Here is a 22,954-nt window from a genome sequence, read left to right as displayed (position 1 = left end):
CATACACATATGCAGACATTGCATACACACATATGTATACATTCATACTTGCTTGCTTTCATCCATTCCTGATGCTACCTTTCTCCACAGGAAAACAGCATACATTCTTCCATAATTGGAACTCTGTTACAAAAAATAGATGTTTCTAGAAGACACAAATATGCTGACTCACCGCGCCTGTCAACATATCATACATGAGTGCACCCAAGGACCACCAATCCACTGCTTTGCCATGTCCTGTGCGAGTGAGAATCTCAGGTGCCATATACTCAATTGTTCCACAGAAAGTATGTGTTACAGAGTCATCCTGAAAAGTAAAGGATGAAATATTATAAACATTTCAAGGGGTCCTTTTATTTCCTTTCAGGTATGTAGTAATGTGATGACTCTTTGTGAGGGAATAAATGATTACACTCCAGTGTTTTATCTTTCTTTCATTGCAGCTTTTTCATCTTAATATATAATCCACATGAACTTGGGAAGTGCAGTGACAGGTTCTGTGCTCAGAATAACATCTATCTGATAATGAGGTGCAATGTTGGTAAAATTTACTAGAAAATAAATTGGAAACAAAATAATATCCTTCAATGAGTAGTCTTACATCCTTCATTCTACAAGAGAAAACCCATGCCAAAAAAAGATTACCCAAATAATTAGCCAATGGTTGAGTCAAAACAAAAAATCACTGCAAAACTTTCATGTAAAGTTTAAAAATAGCAACTACTACTGTTTCCTGTGGGGCAGGATGGCACCAGGAATAAATGAAGGCAAGCAAGTACAAATATGTACATGAGTATATATCTATATGTCTGCATGTGTATGTATATTTGTATATGTTATGTATGTGTATATGTATGTATATGTGTGTGTATGGGCATTTATTAATATACATGTGTATCCCTGGGGATAGGGGAGAGAGAATACTTCCCACATATTCCCTGCGTGTCGTAGAAGGCGACTAAAGGGGAAGGGAGCGGGTGGCTGGAAATCCTCCCCTCTTGTTTTTTTGTTTTTTTTAATTTTCCAAAAGAAGGAACAGAGAAGGGGGCCAGATGAGGATATTCCCTCAAAGCCCAGTCCTCTGTTCTTAACGCTACTTCGCTAACTCGGGTAATGGCGAATAGTATGAAAAAAAGAAAAAGATGTGTATATGAACGGATGGGCCATTCTTTGTGTTCCTGACTCTACCTTGCTGATGCAGGAAACAGCAATCAAGTATAATAGAAAATAATATAACATATGTAAATTGGAGGTGGAAGGACGGAGTGAAAAAGATTTTGAGTGATCAGGGCCTGAACATGCAGGAGGGTGAGAGGCACATAAGGAACAGAGTGAATTGGAACGATGTGGTATACCGGGGTCAATGTGCAATGGGGTCAATGTGCTGTCAATGGACTAAAGTATGGTATGTGAAATATCTGGGGTAAACCATGGAAACATCTGTGGGGCCTGGATGTAGATAGGGAGCTATGGTTTCGGTGCATTACACATGACAACTTGAGACTGAGTGTGAACGAATGTGGCCTTTTTTTGTCTGTTTTCCTGGCGCTACCTCGCTGAAGAGGGGGGAAGTGATGCTGTTTCCTGTGAGGTGGGGTTGCGACAGGAATGGGCAAAGGCAAGCAACTATGAATATATATATGTGTATATATGTATGTCTCTGAAACTCATTTATGTAAGATTAATTCTGCTTTTACACATATTTGCCATTTCCCACGTTAGTGAGGTAGCACTAAAAACAGAGGGCTGAGCCTCACTTGGCCCCATTCTCTGTTCCTTCTTTTGAAAAAGTAAAAAAGTGGAGGAGAGGATTTCCAGTCCCCCACTCCCTCCCCTTTTAGTCACCTTTTACGACATGTAGGGAATATTTGGGAAGTATTCTTTCTTCCCTATCTCCAGGGATAAAGATTAATCTTAGTCTAATATATAACTTTAGCTTTACTTTGAGTTTCTATTTCCATCTTATTCATTAATGTCTATAAGTCATTTACGTTCTCAATGGACTATATCACAGTAAACAGTTCTTCAAAAGATGTTGTGATAAAAGAACCAAAGAGTAAAAGACATACCATGACATCAAGCAAGAACTTTGTCCAAGCCAAGAAATACTTTTACAGTAGAAGAATGTTGGATGAATGGAGGAAAGTAAATAAAGGTATGATTAATACAGAGAGCATATAGATATTTGAAAAAAGTTGCATGATAGTAGAGAGGACAATGTGCTGTCAGAAGGCTAAACCAGGGAACTCAAAGCAGTGTGGGAAATCCATGGAAAGGTTTGTAAGACATGAATGTGCACAAGGGGGATCTAGTTATGGTGCATTATACAACACAGCTAAAGAGTGGATAGGAAATAAACATCATCCCTAACCTGTTGCCAGAGTCGTACATTAGGAGAATAGCAGAGGAGACAAACTGTCTTCTGACAAATATCTGAGCAGCTTTCAAGAATATGTATAAGGAAATATTTAGCAAGCTACTGATGTCCTACATAAGGTCAAAACTAGATTTTGCTTCTCAAATTTGGTCACTGCACCTAAAGAAACACATAGAGCTAAATGAGAAGTTCCAAAGGAGGGCAACAGAGATGGTACCAGAATTATAACAGCAAAGTTACAAGGAAAAGCTAGACTTTAAATTTGCCTCCATTAAAAGAGTGACCTGATCACAACATTTAAGTTTTAAAAACAGATATACAACATGGACAGTTAACAGTTCTTTGAGAAATGTACAGATAGAGCAAACAACATACACGCCACGAAATTCAGCAAGAAAATTGTTAAAAAGATGTAAAGTGGTATTCTGATAGAATAAAAGAGGCAGAGGGATTGAACAGAATGACTGAGGACATGGTTAATGCAGACAGCATGCTTAAATTTAATTTAAGACACTGTATTATAGTACAGAGTGTTCATGATAGGAGCCTCCATAAGTATAAAACTCCCACCCAAACAGTACAAACAGGTAATCACAATTACAGAGATAGGTAATCAGGTAACTGAAAAAAAATAAGTCATCTGAAAAAAAAATAGTCAAGAGATAAAGCCCATCAAGAGAAAAAGTCCCTCCCTTTACAATACTTAAAGGTAATTAGGTAACACACACACACACAGAAACAAGGGTGATGATATAAAACCCTACATACACTATGTGCAGCTATGTGAAATAAAAACTAATTAACCAATAAACTGAACACTCAAAACACCTCTAACTCAGGCATAATTATCATCCAGTACTTTAGTAAACCCCCTTCACTCCAGGTTCTTCCACATGTCGGAACACCACTCTCAATAAGCACTATGGTGTGGCATCTTTCGACACATTCTATCTATCCATCTATCTATATCTCTGATAACCATTCCTTCTGGGAACCCAAAGCAAGGGGGTGGCCACAGCAAAACAGTCTCCACTTAATCCTGTCCTTACATGTCTCCCTCGTATACACCATTCTACGCAATCTTCCCCCATTTCTCTCCCTCTAGTTCTCTTTCACTCTATTCCCTATCTAAAGGTGGTCTTCTTCTCACACTAACCCCTTTATTCATACTATCATACACTCTCTTTGTAAACTCTCTAACTTGCATTCTTTCCATACACCCAAACCATCTCAAAGTAACACACATTCTACTTAAAATCTTACCTGAATCTTTTCTTTGCAAAGTCCAAAATCTGTGAGTTTAACATGACCATATGAATCAAGGAGAATGTTTTCAGGTTTTAGGTCTCTGTAGATAATGCCCTCAGAGTGAAGATGTTCAAGGGCCAAGATGATCTCCGATATGTAAAAGCTGTCAAGAGAAAGAAATTACTGGGCTGGAAACAAAGTTTTTATCAAGGCTGGCTTGTTTATGTACTATGGCAGCATATGAGCAACAAGACTTATAAACATAAATTTGCCTGGCAAATTTGGCTGAATAATCAATGACAAAATTATCCAATTCTAAGGTAACATTAATCCTCGAAGAACAAAATCCCTCCAGGCACAACCAACATTGTGTCTTGACTCAAACAAGCGTTCACTTCACCCTCAACAAAGGCATCTCCTTGACTCTACTAGCAAACAAACTGTCAATCCTACTACATGCCAGATAATGCCACCTAATATCTAACCTGGTCCTAATAAGGATAAATAAACATGTAAACAATTTGTCCAGTGATTGAATAACCATAACATGCACAACAATTATTCTTGGGAAAGAAACCCTTGGGCAGAAACCAAGTAAACTTAAACAGAGATGTGGGCAAAAGATTTTCAAATAGAATACTATGGATATCTAAAACCAAATAAAAAACATTAAAGCCAATACCATATTATTTTAAAATGCATGTTATCTATTTACTAAACTAATGGGATGAACCAATGATTCCACAGTCAGAGCAAAATGTCTAACAAATTACATACCATACATGGATTATATGTAATAGTAACCGCATAAGTGACTGGATTCTTATGTGACAATTTACTGCTTTACTACATATACTCAACAAATTTGATTAAGGGTAATTTCTAGGTCAGGTATATCAATATTCAACAATACAGAAATTACTTCCACACATCCAATACAGCACAATAGATAAACTTAAAAATCATTGCAAACCTCATCACTCTGAAAATTATAGTCAATGAAACAGAAAGTGCCATACTGCTTACAACAGCTCCCTCTCAATTTTTCCACTTTGTACTCTTGTTGGACTACATTCAATTCCTCATCATTCCTTATGCATCTTCACCAGGAACATTAATATTTGATGTCCATAGGTATTCAGAATGCTGTATATACTGCAGGAAAAAGCATACCTCTCAAGGCTTAAAGTTTACTCACTCATGATAGGAAAAATGTAACCATCTAATAATATAATGGAAAGGAGTAAGAAAGGTTTCACACGTTCAAGAATATGCTGAACTGAACAGCATATATCATACAGATGTTATGGCACCATCACTCAACTGACAAATGCATTATCATTGGATTTTACAATAGAGGAATTCTAATATGAGATATCATTTAAATGACAGTTTTAAATCTGTTTACAGCAAGATTTCTAAGGCTGAAATCATCACTACAATTATGAAAAATCTACAGGTAAAAAAACACACTAGCTTCTTATCTATTATATTTTTCTATTATACTTAGTCGCTGTCTCCCACATTAGCGAGGTAGCACAAGGAAACAGATGAAACAATGCCCCAACCCACCCACATACATATGCATATACAAAAACGCCCACACACGCACATTTACATGCCTATACATTTCAACGTATACATACAAATACGTACACAGATACATACATATATACACATGTATTGGCTGCCTTCATCCATTCCTGTCACCACCCAACCACACATGAAACAGTGCCCCTCTTTCCCCACACACACGCAAGGTAGTGCTAGGTAAAGACAACAAAGGCCACATTTGTTCACACCCAGTCTCTAGCTGTCATGTGTAATGCACCGAAACCACAGCTCCCTTTCCACATCCAGGCCCCACAAAGGTTTCCATGGTTTACCCCAGACGTTTCAAATACCCTGTTACAATCCAATGACAGCACAGTGACCCCGGTATACCACATCGTTCCAATTCACTCTATTCCTTGCATGCCTAAAACACTTCACTTCCTCCAGTTTTTCTCCATTCAAACTTACCTCCCAATTAATTTGTCCCTCAACCCTACTGTACCTAATAACCTTGCTCTTATTCACATCTACTCTCAGCTTTCTTCATACAAACACTTTACCAAACTAAGTCATCAGCTTCTGCAGTTTCTCACCCGAATCAGCCACCAGCGCTGTATCATCAGCGAACAACAGCTGACTCACTTCCCAAGCCCTCTCATCCACAACAGACTGCAAACTTGCCCCTCTCTCCAAAACTCTTGCATTCACCTCCCTAACAACGTCATCCATAAACAATACAAACATTCACGGAGACATCACGCACCCCTGCCACAAACCGACATTCACTGAGAACCAATCGTTTTCCTCTCTTCGTACTCGTATACATGCCTTACATCTTCAATAAAAACTTTTCACTGCTTCTAACAACTTACCTCCCATGCCATATACTCTTAATACCTTCCACAAAGCCTCTCTATCAACTCTATCATATTCCTTCTTCAGATTCACAATTGCTACATTCCAATCCATCTGTTTTTCTATGTATTTCTCACATACATTCTTCAAAGCAAACACATGATCCACACACCCTCTCTTACTTCTGAAACCCTACTGCTCTTCCCCAATCTGATGCTCTGTACATACTTTTACCCTCTCAATCAATACCCTCCCATACAATTTCCCAGGAATACTTAACAAACTTATACCTCTGCAATTTGAGCACTCACCTTTATCCCCTTTGCCTTTGTACAATGGCACTATGCATGCATTTCGCCAATCCTCAGGCACTTCACCATGAACCATACATACAATGAATATCCTTACCGACTAGTCAACAACACAGTCACCCCCTTTTTTAATACATCTCACAGCAATACCATCCAATCCCACCGCCTTGCTGACTTTCATCTTCCGCAATGCTTTCCCTACCTCTTCTCTGTTCACCAAACCATTCTCCCTGACCCTCTCACACCATCTCAACCAAAACACCCTATATCTGCCACTCTATCATCAAACAAATTCAACAAACCTTCAAAATACTCACTCCATCTCCTTCTCACTTCACCACTACTTGTTATTACCTCCCCATTAGACTCCTTCATCAATGTTCCAATTTGTTCTCTTTCTTACGCATTTTATTCACCTTCCAAAACATCTTATTCTCCCTAAAATTTAAAGATACTCTCTCACTCCAACTCTCATTTGCCCTCTTTTTCACCACTTGCACCTTCCTCTTGACCTCCTGCCTCTTTCTTTTATACATTTCCCAGTCATTCGCACTACTTCCCTCTTCTCTTTCACTAACAATCTTACTTCTTCATCCCACCACTCACTACCCTTTCTAATCTGCCCACCTCCCACTTTTGCCATACCACAAGCATCTTTTGTGCAAGCCATCACTGCTTCCCTAAATACATCCCATTCCTCCCCCACTCCCCTTACATCCTTTGCTCTCACCTTTTTCCATTCTGTACTCAATCTCTCCTGGTACTTCCTCACACAAGTCTCCTTTCCAAGCTCACTTACTCTAACCACTCTCTTCACCCCAACATTCTCTCTTCTTTTCTGAAAACCTCTACATATCTTCACCTTCGCCTCCACAAGATAATGATCAGACATCCCTCCAGTTGCACCTCTCCGCACATTAACATCCAAAAGTCTCTCTTTCACATGCCTATCAATTAACACGTAATCCAATAACACTCTCTGGCCATCTCTTCTACTTGCATATGTATACTTATGTATATCTCTATTTTCAAACCAGGTATTCCCAATCGCCAGTTCTTTTTCAGCACACAAATCTACAAGCTCTTCATCATTTCCATTTACAACACTGAACACCCCATGTACACCAATCATACCCTCAACTGCCACATTACTCACCTTTGCATTCAAATCACCCATCACTATAACCCGGCCTCATGCATCAAAGCTGCTAACACACTCACTCAGCTGCTCCCTAAACACTTGCCTCTCATGATCTTTCTTCTCATGACCAGGTGCATAGGCACCAACAATCACTCATTTCTCTCCATCCACTTTCAGTTTTACCCATATCAATCTAGAGTTTACTTTCTTACACTCTATCACATACTCCTTCAACTCCTGCTTCAGGAATAGTGCTACTCCTTCGTTTGCTCTTGCTCACCAACCCCTGACTTTACTCCCAAGACATTCCCAAACCACTCTCCCCTTTACCACTGAGCTTCATTTCACTCAGAGCCAAAACATCCAGGTTCCTTTCCTCAAACATACTACCTATCTCTCCTTTTTTTCTCATCTCTGTTACATCCACACACATTTAGACACCCCAATCTGAGCCTTCGAGGAAGATGAGCATTCCCTGCATGACTCCTTCTGTTTCCCCTTTTAGAAAGTTAAAATACAATGAGTGGAGGTTTCTGGCCACCCACTCCCATCCCCTTTAGTCGCCTTCTACAACACGCAGGGAATGCGTGGGAAGTATTCTTTCTCCCCTATCCCAACTAGCTTTTTAACCCTCAAAAATTCAAAACTCAGTGTTAAGTGATGAGATAAGATTTCAAGTAAAATATGAACCAACTTGTTATAATGTGAGATCCTGTTATTGCTACAAATGAGACTCTGTGATTCTATAAAGCTTTGAGACTAAAATGATACAGACCTATCATCTAGATGAATCCTCTTATGTAAAAGGTATTCTATCCAAACCTGTATTCCTAATGCATAAATTACCTAACTAGATATAGGTATTCAAAAAAGAAATTTGAAGAAAATTTTTTCTGCTGACAAGGGGCATGTATTTTCCCCTTAACCCCTTTACAACTCTAGGTCAAGATTTACATGAGCTGGGCAATGTCTCTAAACAGATATTCATGCATCAAGTTTCACGCCTCAATTTCAAGGTCATGCACCAAACCTTGGTGGTGGCTGATGTGGCAGTCATCTTCCTGCCACGCCAATGAGACCAAATATGAGCGAGTTTTCTAGGAAAGATATTAAGCAGCTTTAAGATACATTCAAGAAATCCAGCATATTATGCTGACTCATCGGACGATCTGTCTTCGGATCATGTGGACAGTGACTTTATCTCTTTCAGTATCAAAAGTTGACCTTGACAACAATGCAGCTGACTGGCACAGCTAGCAATTTTACAAACTTTCATAGTTTTGCTGTTATGAAAAAAATTTCAATGAATGGTGACACTGATCATAGCAATAAAAGATTTATTACATACAATGAAACATGATAATAATTAGTAACCAATATTTCGATCTTGGTAAATTAAACAATAAAAGATGCAAAGTGACAACTCCCTTCATACTCAGGCCTCACACCCTCACTTTTTAGTCCATTATGCTGAAACATCTAAAAACAATTCTATACATTCTTACACTGATAGCAGTAAACAAAATACACTGTCATCTGAATATCTGGAAATGTAATGTTAAATACATATTTAAACAACTTGAAACGTGAATTTTGAGGATTTGGAAGGATAACTTAGTGGGAAATTTAGGGGTTAGCATTCAAACAGCTTTTTAGCAGGCTCTTCTAATCACAAATATTACCCCTGGAGAACAAAGTCATGCAAGAACTCAACATGAAACTAAGGGCCTAAAAATGAGTAGCAAACTATGCAACAGCAGAGCTGAGGATGGCTCTTGCTCCAATGATGAAGATCTGGTATCAGTGTCTGAAATGGAATGGCAGCTCTTAACGGCTTAATTCTCAAGGAAATAGTTAATGTGTGACATTCCCTATGGCTGCACTTTTGCTGCTAATGGCTTTCCAGTAGAATGTAGTTTGACATGCTAAGACTTTTAACTCACCAGTTTGATCCAAACCACCAAGTCCATCAGTGGCAGTCTTAATGGCATTCATGCATATGTTGGTTCTGCAATTCACCTGTATAATTTTGTGAGGTCAAATTACACCAAATGCATAATATTGCAGCTACTCAAGACAATTTCTTCAAATTCTGTCTCTTCTGAAGTTAGCAACCTTGCTTTACATTTTTCTTGTCACACCTTTAGTGTTTCTTAATCTTTTGTCATTATCCTAAAGAGGGTCCTAAGACATGGGCCTAAATATAGAGCTCCCACAATCATTTATTTTCCCCAGTAAGGGTTTCATCTTCATAAATCAATGTTACAATACACTTCAGCAGTTCTATCTTTTTTGGCTTAACTTCATCATGAGAACATTATGCACAACCTCTTCTGTCAGAGATTTACATATATTTTCTTACTTAATTATCTGCATGCTGTTATTCTCTCTGTGATAAAAGTGCTGCATCCTTCCCTCTCATTTCTTATCCAGCAATCTTAGAAACTACAAGCACACCTTAAAGTGTCCTTAAATGGTTTAGCCATGTGGAGAAAATGATTGAGAAGTTGACAAACCAAGAGGTCATGGAAAAATGGAGACCAAACTAAAGATGGAAAAATGGAGCGAATAAATTTTGAGTACTCAGGGCCTGAACACGCAGGAGGGTGAAAGGCATGCATTGGACAGAGTGAACTGGAGCAATGTGAAACACAAAGGAAACATGCTGTCAACAGACTAAACCAGGACATATGAACTGAACTGACTGGGAGAAACTACAAAAAGTTCTATGGAGCCTGGTTGGGGATAGGGAGCTGTGGTTTCAGTACAATACACATGGCAGCTAGAGAATGGAAATGAGTGAATGCAGCCACTTCATCAAGTCCCTGACATTACCTTACCTCCAAACATGGGAAACAGCAAACACATATAAAAGAAAAAACTAAACTCTTCAGAGTAAATGTACACTGCTCTACATATTCTACTATCATCCTCAAATCCTCACTTTCGTCAAAGTCTCTCCCAGTTGCATGGAATGGATCAAAGATATATAACACTCACATCACTCATACCTTTAACCCTAATTTAAAACAAAACATGAATCTTCTGCTGTCAATGGGTTGAACCAGGACATGTGAAGCATCTGGGGTAAACCATGGAAAGTTCTGTGGGGCCTAGATGTGGAAAGGGAGCTGTGGTTTCGGTGCATTATTACATGACAGTTAGAGACTGAGTGTGAACGAATGTGGCCTTTGTTGTCTTTTCCTAGCGCTACCTCACACACATGAGGGGGGAGGGGGTTGTTATTTCATGTGTGGCGAGGTGGCGATGGGAATGAATAAAGGCAGACAGTATGAATTATGTACATGTGTATATATGCATATGTCTGTGTGTGTATACATATGTATACGTTGAGATGTATAGGTATGTATATTTTGCGTGTGTGGACATATATGTATATACATGTGTATGTGGGTGGGTTGGGCCATTCTTTCATCTGTTTCCTTGCGCTACCTCGCTAATGCGGCAGACAGCGACAAAGCAAAATAAATAAATAAATATATATGAATCTTCACACTCATATAGATACTTTTCACTTTTTCACTTTTCATGTTAAGTTGCCATATATTCTACTTACTTTAATATATCATCCTAACATAGGGTGGGGGAGGGGGCGAAAATCCTGGGAGCCTTGAAGAATGTTTGGAAGTCGAGAACATTATCTCGGAAAGCAAAAATGGGTATGTTTGAAGGAATAGTGGTTCCAACAATGTTGTATGGTTGCGAGGCGTGGGCTATGGATAGAGTTGTGCGCAGGAGGGTGGATGTGCTGGAAATGAGATGTTTGAGGACAATGTGTGGTGTGAGGTGGTTTGATCGAGTAAGTAATGTAAGGGTAAGAGAGATGTGTGGAAATAAAAAGAGCGTGGTTGAGAGAGCAGAAGAGGGTGTTTTGAAATGGTTTGGGCACATGGAGAGAATGAGTGAGGAAAGATTGACCAAGAGGATATATGTGTCGGAGGTGGAGGGAGCGAGGAGAAGTGGGAGACCAAATTGGAGGTGGAAAGATGGAGTGAAAAAGATTTTGTGTGATCTGGGCCTGAACATGCAAGAGGGTGAAAGGAGGGCAAGGAATAGAGTGAATTGGATCGATGTGGTATACCGGGGTTGACGTGCTGTCAGTGGATTGAATCAGGGCATGTGAAGTGTCTGGGGTAAACCATGGAAAGTTGTGTGGGGCCTGGATGTGGAAAGGGAGGTGTGGTTTCGGGCATTATTGCATGACAGCTAGAGACTGAGTGTGAACGAATGGGGCCTTTTTCGTCTTTTCCTAGTGCTACCTCACACACATGAGGTATTAAAACATTCACTAATGTATCACCAAAACTTACGACAATATTTCATATTCATTCTTAACCATCACAGTCAAATATCTTCTTGCTCTTCAACTTGAATATTATATCATAAGTCATCAAAATTAATAAATAAAATAAATATCATCCTAACATACTTTAATTCATGTGAATTCTTCTTTCTTATGACCACATTATTCTTTTTTCTGTCTCATCATGCCAGGTGTACTATATAAGTCTTAAGTGACTATCTTTAACCTATCTTAAACAATATATATTTTGTTTTTACATTCATATAACAAAGATATGTGAAGTACTAATCTATGCAAACTTCTTGCACATTCTACACTTAAATGTTTTCCATTCATCAAAGCTTTTAATGCATCTCCTAAATTTTCTCCCTTACAAGACTCTCCTTTCAAATGCAGCTCTCCCAATTACTATCCATGCTGGACTTTACTCTTAAATGTATAAACTCATGCACATCTTACAGTTTTTCATTATTCAGTCTAGTATTATATTGTGACATCCCATCTCTTTCAAAAACTAAAGTATTATTTTTACTCATATTCACTTTCAGCATCATCCTCTTACATGCAACACCACAACCTTAAAATCTTATTAAAACATTCACTAATGTATCACCAAAACTTACGACAATATTTCATATTCATTCTTAACCATCACAGTCACATATCTTCTTGCTCTTCAACTTGAATATTATATCATAAGTCATCAAAGGTTGGTTAACTCACCAAGCAGTATCCTCCATGAAGATTCCTTCTCTTTCCAAATGCATGAAGAGCTCTCCACCAGATAGGTACTCCAGGATGAGGTACAGCTTTCCACCAGTTTGAAATGCATACACCAGATCCACAATAAATGGATGCTGATTCGTCAGGGAAAGGGCATAATGCTGATATAGTACAAGATAAAGAATGTGACGTGAAAGAAATGTGTTCTGGAATTAAATATTTTTCTTTTTTCTATTTCCAGAGAGACTTGTTAAAACACTTAAGCATACTAATGAAATCCTTATTTTTTTGGCTTGGCTCAGGTGCAAAACTCAAATTTAAGAGTGCTGTGTAACAAACACACAGAAATTCCCTATCACACTTTTTCTAAATGACAATCAACCACCATTGTAAGTTAAACTCAACTTTGTGCATATGGATGTCAAGCAAATACAAAGAATGTGAAGTATGCAATAATATATATATATATATATATATATATATATATATATATATATATATATATTTTTGCTTTGTTGCTGTCTCCCGTGTTTGCGAGGTAGCGCAAGGAAACAGACGAAAGAAATGGCCCAACCCACCCCCATACACATGTATATACATACGTCCACACACGCAAATATACATACCTACACAGCTTTCCATGGTTTACCCCAGACGCTTCACATGCCCCGATTCAATCCACTGACAGCACGTCAACCCCGGTATACCACATCGCTCCAATTCACTCTATTCCTTGCCCTCCTTTCACCCTCCTGCATGTTCAGGCCCCGATCACACAAAATCTTTTTCACTCCATCTTTCCACCTCCAATTTGGTCTCCCACTTCTCCTCGTTCCCTCCACCTCCGACACATATATCCTCTTGGTCAATCTTTCCTCACTCATTCTCTCCATGTGCCCAAACCATTTCAAAACACCCTCTTCTGCTCTCTCAACCACGCTCTTTTTATTTCCACACATCTCTCTTACCCTTACGTTACTTACTCGATCAAACCACCTCACACCAAACATTGTCCTCAAACATCTCATTTCCAGCACATCCATCCTCCTGCGCACAACTCTATCCATAGCCCACGCCTCGCAACCATACAACATTGTTGGAACCACTATTCCTTCAAACATACCCATTTTTGCTTTCCGAGATAATGTTCTCGACTTCCACACATTCTTCAAGGCTCCCAGAATTTTCGCCCCCTCCCCCACCCTATGATCCACTTCTGCTTCCATGATTACATCCGCTGCCAGATCCACTCCCAGATATCTAAAACACTTTACTTCCTCCAGTTTTTCTCCATTCAAACTTACCTCCCAATTGACTTGACCCTCAACCCTACTGTACCTAATAACCTTGCTCTTATTCACATTTATATATATATATATATATATATATATATATATATATATATATATATATATATATATATATTTTTAGATATCTGGGAGTGGATCTGGCAGTGGATGGAACCATGGAAGCGGAAGTGGATCATAGGGTGGGGGAGGGGGCGAAAATTCTGGGGGCCTTGAAGAATGTGTGGAAGTCGAGAACATTATCTCGGAAAGCAAAAATGGGTATGTTTGAAGGAATAGTGGTTCCAACAATGTTGTATGGTTGCGAGGCGTGGGCTATGGATAGAGTTGTGCGCAGGAGGATGGATGTGCTGGAAATGAGATGTTTGAGGACAATGTGTGGTGTGAGGTGGTTTGATCGAGTGAGTAACGTAAGGGTAAGAGAGATGTGTGGAAATAAAAAGAGCGTGGTTGAGAGAGCAGAAGAGGGTGTTTTGAAGTGGTTTGGGCACATGGAGAGGATGAGTGAGGAAAGATTGACCAAGAGAATATATGTGTCGGAGGTGGAGGGAGCAAGGAGAAGAGGGAGACCAAATTGGAGGTGGAAAGATGGAGTGAAAAAGATTTTGTGTGATCGGGGCCTGAACATGCAGGAGGGTGAAAGGAGGGCAAGGAATAGAGTGAATTGGAGCGATGTGGTATACCGGGGTTGACGTGCTGTCAGTGGATTGAATCAAGGCATGTGAAGCGTCTGGGGTAAACCATGGAAAGCTGTGTAGGTATGTATATTTGCGTGTGTGGACGTATGTATATACATGTGTATGGGGGGGGGTTGGGCCATTTCTTTCGTCTGTTTCCTTGCGCTACCTCGCAAACGCGGGAGACAGCGACAGTATAAAAAAAAAAAATATATTTTTTTTTCATACTATTCGCCATTTCCCGCGATAGCGAGGTAGCGTTAAGAACAGAGGACTGGGCCTTTGAGGGAATACCCTCACCTGGCCCCCTTCTCTGTTCCTTCTTTTGGAAAATTAAAAAAAAACGAGAGGGGAGGATTTCCAGCCCCCCGCTCCCTTCCCTTTTAGTCGCCTTCTACGACACGCAGGGAATACGTGGGAAGCATTCTTTATATGCACAGAGCATCAGATTGGGGAAGAGCAGTGTGGTTTCAGAAGTGGTGGAGGATGTGTGGATCAGGTGTTTGCTTTGAAGAATGTATGTGAGAAATACTTAGAAAAGCAAATGGATTTGTATGTAGCATTTATGGATCTGGAGAAGGCATATGATAGAGTTGATAGAGATGCTCTGTGGAAGGTATTAAGAATATATGGTGTGGGAGGCAAGTTGTTAGAAGCAGTGAAAAGTTTTTATCGAGGATGTAAGGCATGTGTACGTGTAGGAAGAGAGGAGAGTGATTGGTTCTCAGTGAATGTAGGTTGGCGGCAGGGGTGTGTGATGTCTCCATGGTTGTTTAATTTGTTTATGGATGGGGTTGTTAGGGAGGTGAATGCAAGAGTTTTGGAAAGAGGGGCAAGTATGCAGTCTGTTGTGGATGAGAGAGCTTGGGAAGTGAGTCAGTTGTTGTTCGCTGATGATACAGCGCTGGTGGCTGATTCATGTGAGAAACTGCAGAAGCTGGTGACTGTGTTTGGTAAAGTGTGTGAAAGAAGAAAGTTAAGAGTAAATGTGAATAAGAGCAAGGTTATTAGGTACAGTAGGGTTGAGGGTCAAGTCAATTGGGAGGTAAGTTTGAATGGAGAAAAACTGAAGGAAGTAAAGTGTTTTAGATATATGGGAGTTGATCTGGCAGCTGGATGGAACCATGGAAGCGGAAGTGAATCATAGGGTGGGAGAGGGGGCAAAAATTCTGGGAGCCTTGAAGGATGTTTGGAAGTCGAGAACATTATCTCGGAAAGCAAAAATGGGTATGTTTGAAGGAATAGTGGTTCAATGTTGTATGGTTGCAAGGCGTGGGCTATGGATAGAGTTGTGCGTAGGAGGGTGGATGTGCTGGAAATGTGATATCTGAGGACAATATGTGGTGTGAGGTGGTCTGATCGAGTAAGTAATGTAAGGGTACGAGAGATGTGTGGAAATAAAAAGAGTGTGGTTGAGAGAGCAGAAGAGGGTGTTTTGAAATGGTTTGGTCACATGGAGAGAATGAGTGAGGAAAGATTGACCAAGAGGATATATGTGTCAGAGGTGGAGGGAGCGAGAAGTGGGAGACCAAATTGGAGGTGGAAAGATGGAGTGAAAAAGATTTTGAGTGATTGGGGCCTGAACATGCAGGAGGGTGAAAGGCGTGCAAGGAATAGAGTGAATTGGAACGATGTGGTATACCAGGTCGACGTGCTGTCAATGGATTGAACCAGGGCACATGAAGCGTCTGGGGTAAACCATAGAAAGGTCTGTGGGGCCTGGATGTGGAAAGGGAGCTGTGGTTTCGGTGCATTATTACATGACAGCTAGAGACTGAGTGTGAATGAATGGGGCCTTTGTTGTCTTTTCCTAGCGCTACCTCGCGCACATGAGGGGGGAGGGGGATGTTATTCCATGTGTGGCGAGGTGGCGATGGGAATAAATAAAGGCAGAAAGTATGAATTATGTACATGTGTATATATGTATATGTCTGTGTGTGTATATAAATGTGTACATTGAGATGTATAGGTATGTATATTGTGTGTGTGGACGTGTATGTATATACATTTGTATGTGGGTGGGTTGGGCCATTCTTTCATCTGTTTCCTTGCGCTACCTTGCTAACCCAGGAGACAGCGACAAAGCAAAATAAAAAAAATAATAAAAAAAAATATATATATAAAATATAATACATACAATATACCTAAAAACTGTACTCATGTGAAACATACAGTTTCTTCAGTAAATAGTGACATCAAAACACAACCAATATTCAAAATAGAATCAGTCTGCCATTTGGCAAAATAGTAGGGAGCAATAGATAAAAGCAGTACATAAGAATGTTAGAAAGGAGCATTAGGTAAAAGTTGTAGGTAGGAGCATTACCAGGAGCATTAGGTAGTAATAGGTTGGAGCATTAGGCAGGAACATTAAGTAGACACATTTGGTAGAAGTAGTTGGTAAGAACATTAGGGAGGATCCTCTGATAACACAGTGCTAGAGTTGCCCTCTACTAGTGGCATGTTAAGGGTGAGACACTAAAGGGTAAGAAACAGCAATGGAGTTCAGCAGTTATGGAGACTCTTTTGCCATGACCAACCCCTTACAGGGAGTTTCAAAAGGGAATGGGCATCAGAGATACAAAACATAGTCTGACATAGACAAAATCCAAACTACAGTTATGGGTCTTAGGCCTCTCAATTCTTTAATTGCTAAAGACTAATCATGTATCACCAAGTGTGATTTAGACTTTTCAATTCATTACAATGGATAACATGCATGTTAAAGTGCATTTCCAGACAATGGACAGATAATGACAACTGTCCAAGTGACCGCATAGTGTATGTAATGCTATGCACGTGACAAAAAAAAATGAACACGAAAAATGTTCCATGCAACAACTGGTTTTTCCTATAGCACAGCACAGAAATTGGAGGTGAAATAAAATTGGGTGGAAATACTGCTTGGCAAAGGATAAAAATATTACTTTCTATGCCACCGGTATCATTTTCTGCAAGTTATGAGTCAGGTTAATTTCCACATCAAGCCTTTTTGTATGGAATCCAGCACAAACAAAATCAAAACTAATGTTAAGGGTCCCATGCCATTCAATTATCTAGATGCTGGGAAAGAACTGTATGTAGTTTCAAAAGTATCTGATTTACATTTTTCAAGTTGTTTTAGTTGAAAGTTAATGTGTGACTTCTGATAATGGATGAATGGACAGGTGATAACAGACACTGAGTGTCTACTATGCCATGCAAGGCAAACACAAAAAAAGTGTAAAGTAGCCACAAATCAAAGGCATATCTGCATAGGTAGAAGGCTGGTGACAGTAACCACCCATGGTGGTACAATTACCTTGACTGAGGAGTGTTAAGTGGTGCTACGAAACATCTTACACCCTCCATGTTAGGACTGCTGGTCTTACTTTCTGTCTCATCAAAATAGGACTACCATGCTAGTCCTGCCATCTTGTTACAAGCCCCATACACCTAGTTAAACTTAACTTATTTTCTTCATATATCTTCTTTTGCCATCTCCTATCTGCACAATCATTTTGCCATCTCCTATCTACACAATCATTTTTGAATAATCATGATATGATCCAACAAACCCATAAGTCCCAGGTCCCACATCATGGAGAGCTAAAAATCTCCAGGTTCCCATCTGACCCCACTGTCAACAAGAGGGTTGGCTCAAACAGCAGTAGTACTAGCCCCTCCTACAACCTTTCCCTCTCTGACAAACTTGTCACCTTATCTATTCACTTTAACAACATTCATGGTCTTTCTAGTAACCTCTCTTCTGTTGATCACCATCTGTCTAGTGCCTCTTCTAGTATCTGAATTCTCTCTTATGTGCAAATGTCTAAAGATGTTCTCACAAGCAACCTCCTTCTATCCATACCTGATCGCACTTTCCCACGCCAGTGAGGTAGTGCCATGAAACAGACATAGAGACGCCACATCCACTCATGCACATATATACATTATATACATATATATTTTTTTCATACAATTCGCCATTTCTCACATCAGCGAGGTAGCGTTAATAACAAAAGACTGAGCCTTTGAGAAAATATCCTGACTTGGCCCACCTCTATGTTCCTTCTTTTGGAAAATTATGAACAGGAGGGGAAGATTTCCAGCCCCCCCCCATTCCCTCCCCTTTTAGTCACCTTCTACAACACACAAGGAATATGTGGGAAGTATTCTTTCTCCCCTATCCCTAGGGATGATATACTACCCCATCCATAAATAAATTAAACAATCATGGGAACATCACACACCCCTACCGCAGACAGACATTCACTGGAACCAATCACTCTCCTCTTTTCCTACCCATACTTATGCCTTACATCCTTGGTAAAAGCTTTTCAGATCTGCTTCTAGTAACTTACCTCCCACATTATATACTCTTAAGACCTTCCTAAAATCATCTCTATCAACCCTATCATATGCCATCTCCAGATCCATAAATGCAACAGTATGACATAGTCCTGTAAGCATCCTAAAAACATCAAACACAATGTATGCCTTCCAAAGTTCCTTAATTTGTGTTCAAATAAGCCAGCAAAACACATTGTTTTACAAAAGCAAGAGGAAAATCACAGCAAAAATCAAAAAAAGACAATTATTTCACCCTACTGCTCTCACCAGACTAGTTTTCCAAACATCATCATCATCTTAAATGTGAAAAAAGTGAAAAAACTATTTCTCTCTAATGCAATGAGAGTATATCACTTAGGATTAATAAAACAACAAAGAAAAAAGTGATATAATCCTCAGTTTATCCAGAAAGAAATAAAGAAACCTGTAAGAGGACTGCACTTTTAAGACATTTCATCAATACACTTTTGATGAGAGTACACTTCCACTACAAGTTCTTTATTTCGCCACAGGAAAAAATGAAATGTATTTTAAAGATAAAGTGTATATTACTTGCTTCTTGACTGTTTTATTATTCTTATATGATGTTCTTTCATCTCATAAGAGAAATTTTTTTTTCACTCTGCTTCACCTTATTTTCTTCATGCTTGTCTGCTGTTTCCCAAATTAGCCAGGTAGCACCAGGGACAGATGATGAATGGACGTATTTGTTTACATCCATTCTCTACCTGCCACATGTAACACAATGACACCAAAACCCCATTTTACTTCATTATTTTGGTATTTAAGATGACCTAGGTGTGTGAGAGATCAACTTAGTGAGAATCTAAGGGTGAGTTCTTTTTTGAATGGCCATGAATCTTTTCTTGTTGTCAAACATCATTCTTCTATCTGTCAAACATCATTCTTCTAACACATTTAAATACAGAAGGTACATCATTCTAGTTTAAAGCTGGCTATTGTCAGGGTTTTTCTGTGATCAGATCACAAAATTCTTCCCAAGCTCCAGCCAACTTTGGTCTCAAAACTTATAATCTGTAAAATATGGTAAATTGCATTTTTCATACATTTTTGCTTCACAATTCTCCTCAGTAGGTCCTCTTAAGAAAACTGTGTTAAAAACATTGGAAAATACAATTTACTGCATCACTCTATTGATTATATGTTGAATGTTTTGAAACAAACACGATCATGAGCAGGCGAGACTTCCATCTCTTTCATCCATTTTCTCCTTTTTCTGAAACTGTACATAATTATCAATTCATGCATGAGGTAAGAACCTTTTGAAAAGAAATGTGTAGACACATATCTAAAAATGCAATTTACCAAATCATTCACCGATTATAAGTTAAAAGGTTGGAACCCAAGTTGATATAACCAATCTTGATATATGGCAATTCCAGCTATACCATCAATTTTCTCCATTATTTTTCTGAATACATAAATCATTATTTTTGTCTTTCCTGACTGTATGCACATACTGTACACATTTAAGATTTTTGTTTCAAAGAAACATTATAAACGATAACTGAAGTATTATTTGGGGCTTCCAGTCCCTAACCCTGTATTCATGTTGAAAACAATGAACTGAACCTCTCACAACTGAGATTTGCAGGATTTATTTGGTCCTCTTGCATGAAATATCACAACAGTAGTGAATACATAAGTAGCATTAATAAAGTAGCCTTGATTAGAGCTTTCTCTTGCCCATGCCACATCAGCAACATAAAAAACTGTCAGTTGATTACTTGCAATAACATTCTTTAAGGAAATACATTCCTGTATGTTACAATAAAATGCAATGGCCCTTTCTACATCAAAACTAATTCAAGCTACATAAGTCTCACCTTGACAGCCTCAAGAATGTTTCTTTCAGCTTTAGTGTGTGCTGTATCCTTCTGGTTTCGTACAATTGTTGCTTTCTTCAAGACCTTCATTGCAAATATCTTCCCACCACCTTTTCCACCAGTCACTTTTCTGACCTGAAAAATATCTTCAAAATCAAAATAGGCAGTATGATGGTAATAACAGTCATTACATTATTATATACATAACTAAATTTTCTCTTGGATGTTTACATGCTTTCAATGAAGTCAATTTAACTAAGCCATATCCTAGTTCTAAAAACAAAATCTTAAAATATTTCTTTTTCTCACTGCTCTAACTTTTGTTTTCTTCTTCATTTAAGTAATTCTTTTTATAACCATGCAAAATGCTCTCATTTCTCTATTTTGAGCACCAGTTACAAACAGAAGTCCTCACTGATGATAAGCCTTCAAAATATTACAAAAAAAGAGAGCTATAGAGTAAGAAAAGTATGGCATTTTGATAGAAGTGGAAAACCTGCATCTTAAGAAGTGGGTGGGTTGGGCCATTCTTTCGTCTGTTTCCTTGCGCTACCTCGCTAATGCGGGAGACAGCGACAAAGCAAAATAAATAAATAAATAAATCAAAGGGGCATAAGACAAGGTGCTCTCTTGAACTTTTCAAAGAGTGGATGAAAATGAAATTATCTCTTCCCTCTAACTACACTCTTTATATTGCCACACACCTCTCTTACCCTTTCATTACTTAATCAATCAAACCACCTCACATCACATAATGTCCTCAAACATTTCATTTACAACACATCCACCCTCCGCACAACCCTATCTATAGCCCTTACCTCACAACCATGCAATATTGTTGGAACTGCTATTCCTGCAAACATACCCATTTTTGCCCTCCCAAATAACATTATCTCTTTCTACACATTCTTCAGCACTCCCAGAACCTTTGCCCCCTCCCCTACCCAATGACTCACTTCTGCTTTCATGGTTCCACTCCAAGATATCTAAAATGCTTAACTTCCTCCAATTTTTACCATTCAAACTGGCTCAGAACAAGGAAAAAACCATCCCACACCATTTTCTCAACCCAACTGTCCCCTAACAACTGCTCTCAATGGCAAATGACTAGGAACTTTGAAGAGGCATAAAAAAAAACAAGAACTCAACCCCAGAAAAAGTAAAACGGATAAGAGACAGGTCAGCATGCCACCTCCAAAAGGACATAGTAACTTCTCAAAATCTATAATTCTATGCTAAGCATGGGATACTTTCCCTAAAGGTTCAAAGTGGCCATCATAACAACAATATCAAAACCAAGAATACCAGATGCAGACCTAAAGAACTGATGAACTATTTCTCTCCTGCAAGTCCCAGGGAAACCTTTTGAAATCATAAATCTTTGATTAGGGACACACCTAGAAAACAACCTCTAAAACCCAAATCAATATGGACATATACAAATTCACTATAGCAGTACCAAGAAGAATAAAACCCAATGTTATAATCACAGAGCTGCAAAATCCAGGGCCACACATTATCATTATGAAGTTTGACAACTAATCATAACATCAGGAGATCTACAAAGGAAAAATATTCCTTACCAAGCTGTACGAATTCTGGCACTTCCCAGAAAACCAAAAATTACACCTGGTCAGAGCCATGATAATGCCTACCTTAACCTACCCCGTTCCAATGTTTATTGCCTCCAAATCTCACATGCTGAGGTTACACAGGATACCAAATAGGGCTTAGTAACTTGTCATAAATGAAAAAACTGGAAAGTAACACAAACAACTAAGATTAAACCAGTCAGACACTTCAAGACAATGATGATACAAACTACACACAAATCTTAAATCTCGACAACAGTTCAAACACAGAACAACCTGCCTCAAAGCACTTGGGAAGGCCCCAGTCATCCACTGCTGTACACAATAACCAATGTTTAGTTTAGCTAAGTGAATCCCCTTTCATAAACCCAAAGATACAACATAACCACATGCACACCCCCAGTATGCCAGGGGTATACAAATAAAACACCAATAACACACTTCCAGAAAACCACCCATATGCACTAAAAACTTGTACCATACACCTGAATGCATTTCAACATTTTCTACAAATTCAAACCATGCTTCCCATGCCCACCTCTCCTCTAACCACACTATGCATTTAAAAATAAAAGACAGCATACACATGCCCTGATGCCAATCATAGTTCCCTCACCAAAAACTCTCATAAACACTTAAAACTATAACATAAGGACCATATCAAGT

The 22,954-nt window shown here is 39.0% G+C and overlaps 2 protein-coding genes across 5 annotated transcripts in view; one reads left to right on the top strand and one right to left on the bottom strand.

The window, feature by feature from the left end:
- Window positions 1–22,954, bottom strand: part of LOC139757755 (ribosomal protein S6 kinase beta-1-like) — an 87,763-nt gene that overhangs the window by 33,793 nt on the left and 31,016 nt on the right. For both annotated transcript variants that reach the window (XM_071678524.1, XM_071678525.1), the window contains 4 exons: window positions 20,697–20,831; window positions 12,534–12,667; window positions 3,641–3,788; window positions 173–307 (listed from right to left, as the gene is read on the bottom strand). In XM_071678524.1, coding sequence (XP_071534625.1) covers window positions 173–307; window positions 3,641–3,788; window positions 12,534–12,667; window positions 20,697–20,831 — 552 coding nt within the window. The remainder of the gene's footprint in view (window positions 1–172; window positions 308–3,640; window positions 3,789–12,533; window positions 12,668–20,696; window positions 20,832–22,954) is intronic.
- The window catches only part of LOC139757756 (retinol dehydrogenase 12-like), a 146,758-nt gene that overhangs the window by 121,156 nt on the left and 2,648 nt on the right, over window positions 1–22,954 (top strand). Inside the window, exon 10 of one of the 3 annotated variants that reach the window (XM_071678528.1) lies at window positions 368–405. The exons of 1 other annotated variant lie outside the window; for it this stretch is intronic. In XM_071678528.1, coding sequence (XP_071534629.1) covers window position 368 — 1 coding nt within the window. In that variant the 3' untranslated portion in view covers window positions 369–405. Of the gene's footprint in view, window positions 1–90; window positions 406–22,954 lie in introns of those variants that run through there. One more of the 3 variants, XM_071678527.1, reaches the window with a different exon arrangement.

This window comes from Panulirus ornatus, chromosome 28, assembly GCF_036320965.1.
Source record: "Panulirus ornatus isolate Po-2019 chromosome 28, ASM3632096v1, whole genome shotgun sequence".
NCBI lineage: Eukaryota > Metazoa > Arthropoda > Malacostraca > Decapoda > Palinuridae > Panulirus > Panulirus ornatus.
The sequence above is the reverse complement of the archived record's forward strand: the minus strand, read 5'-3'. Positions and strand labels throughout refer to the sequence as shown.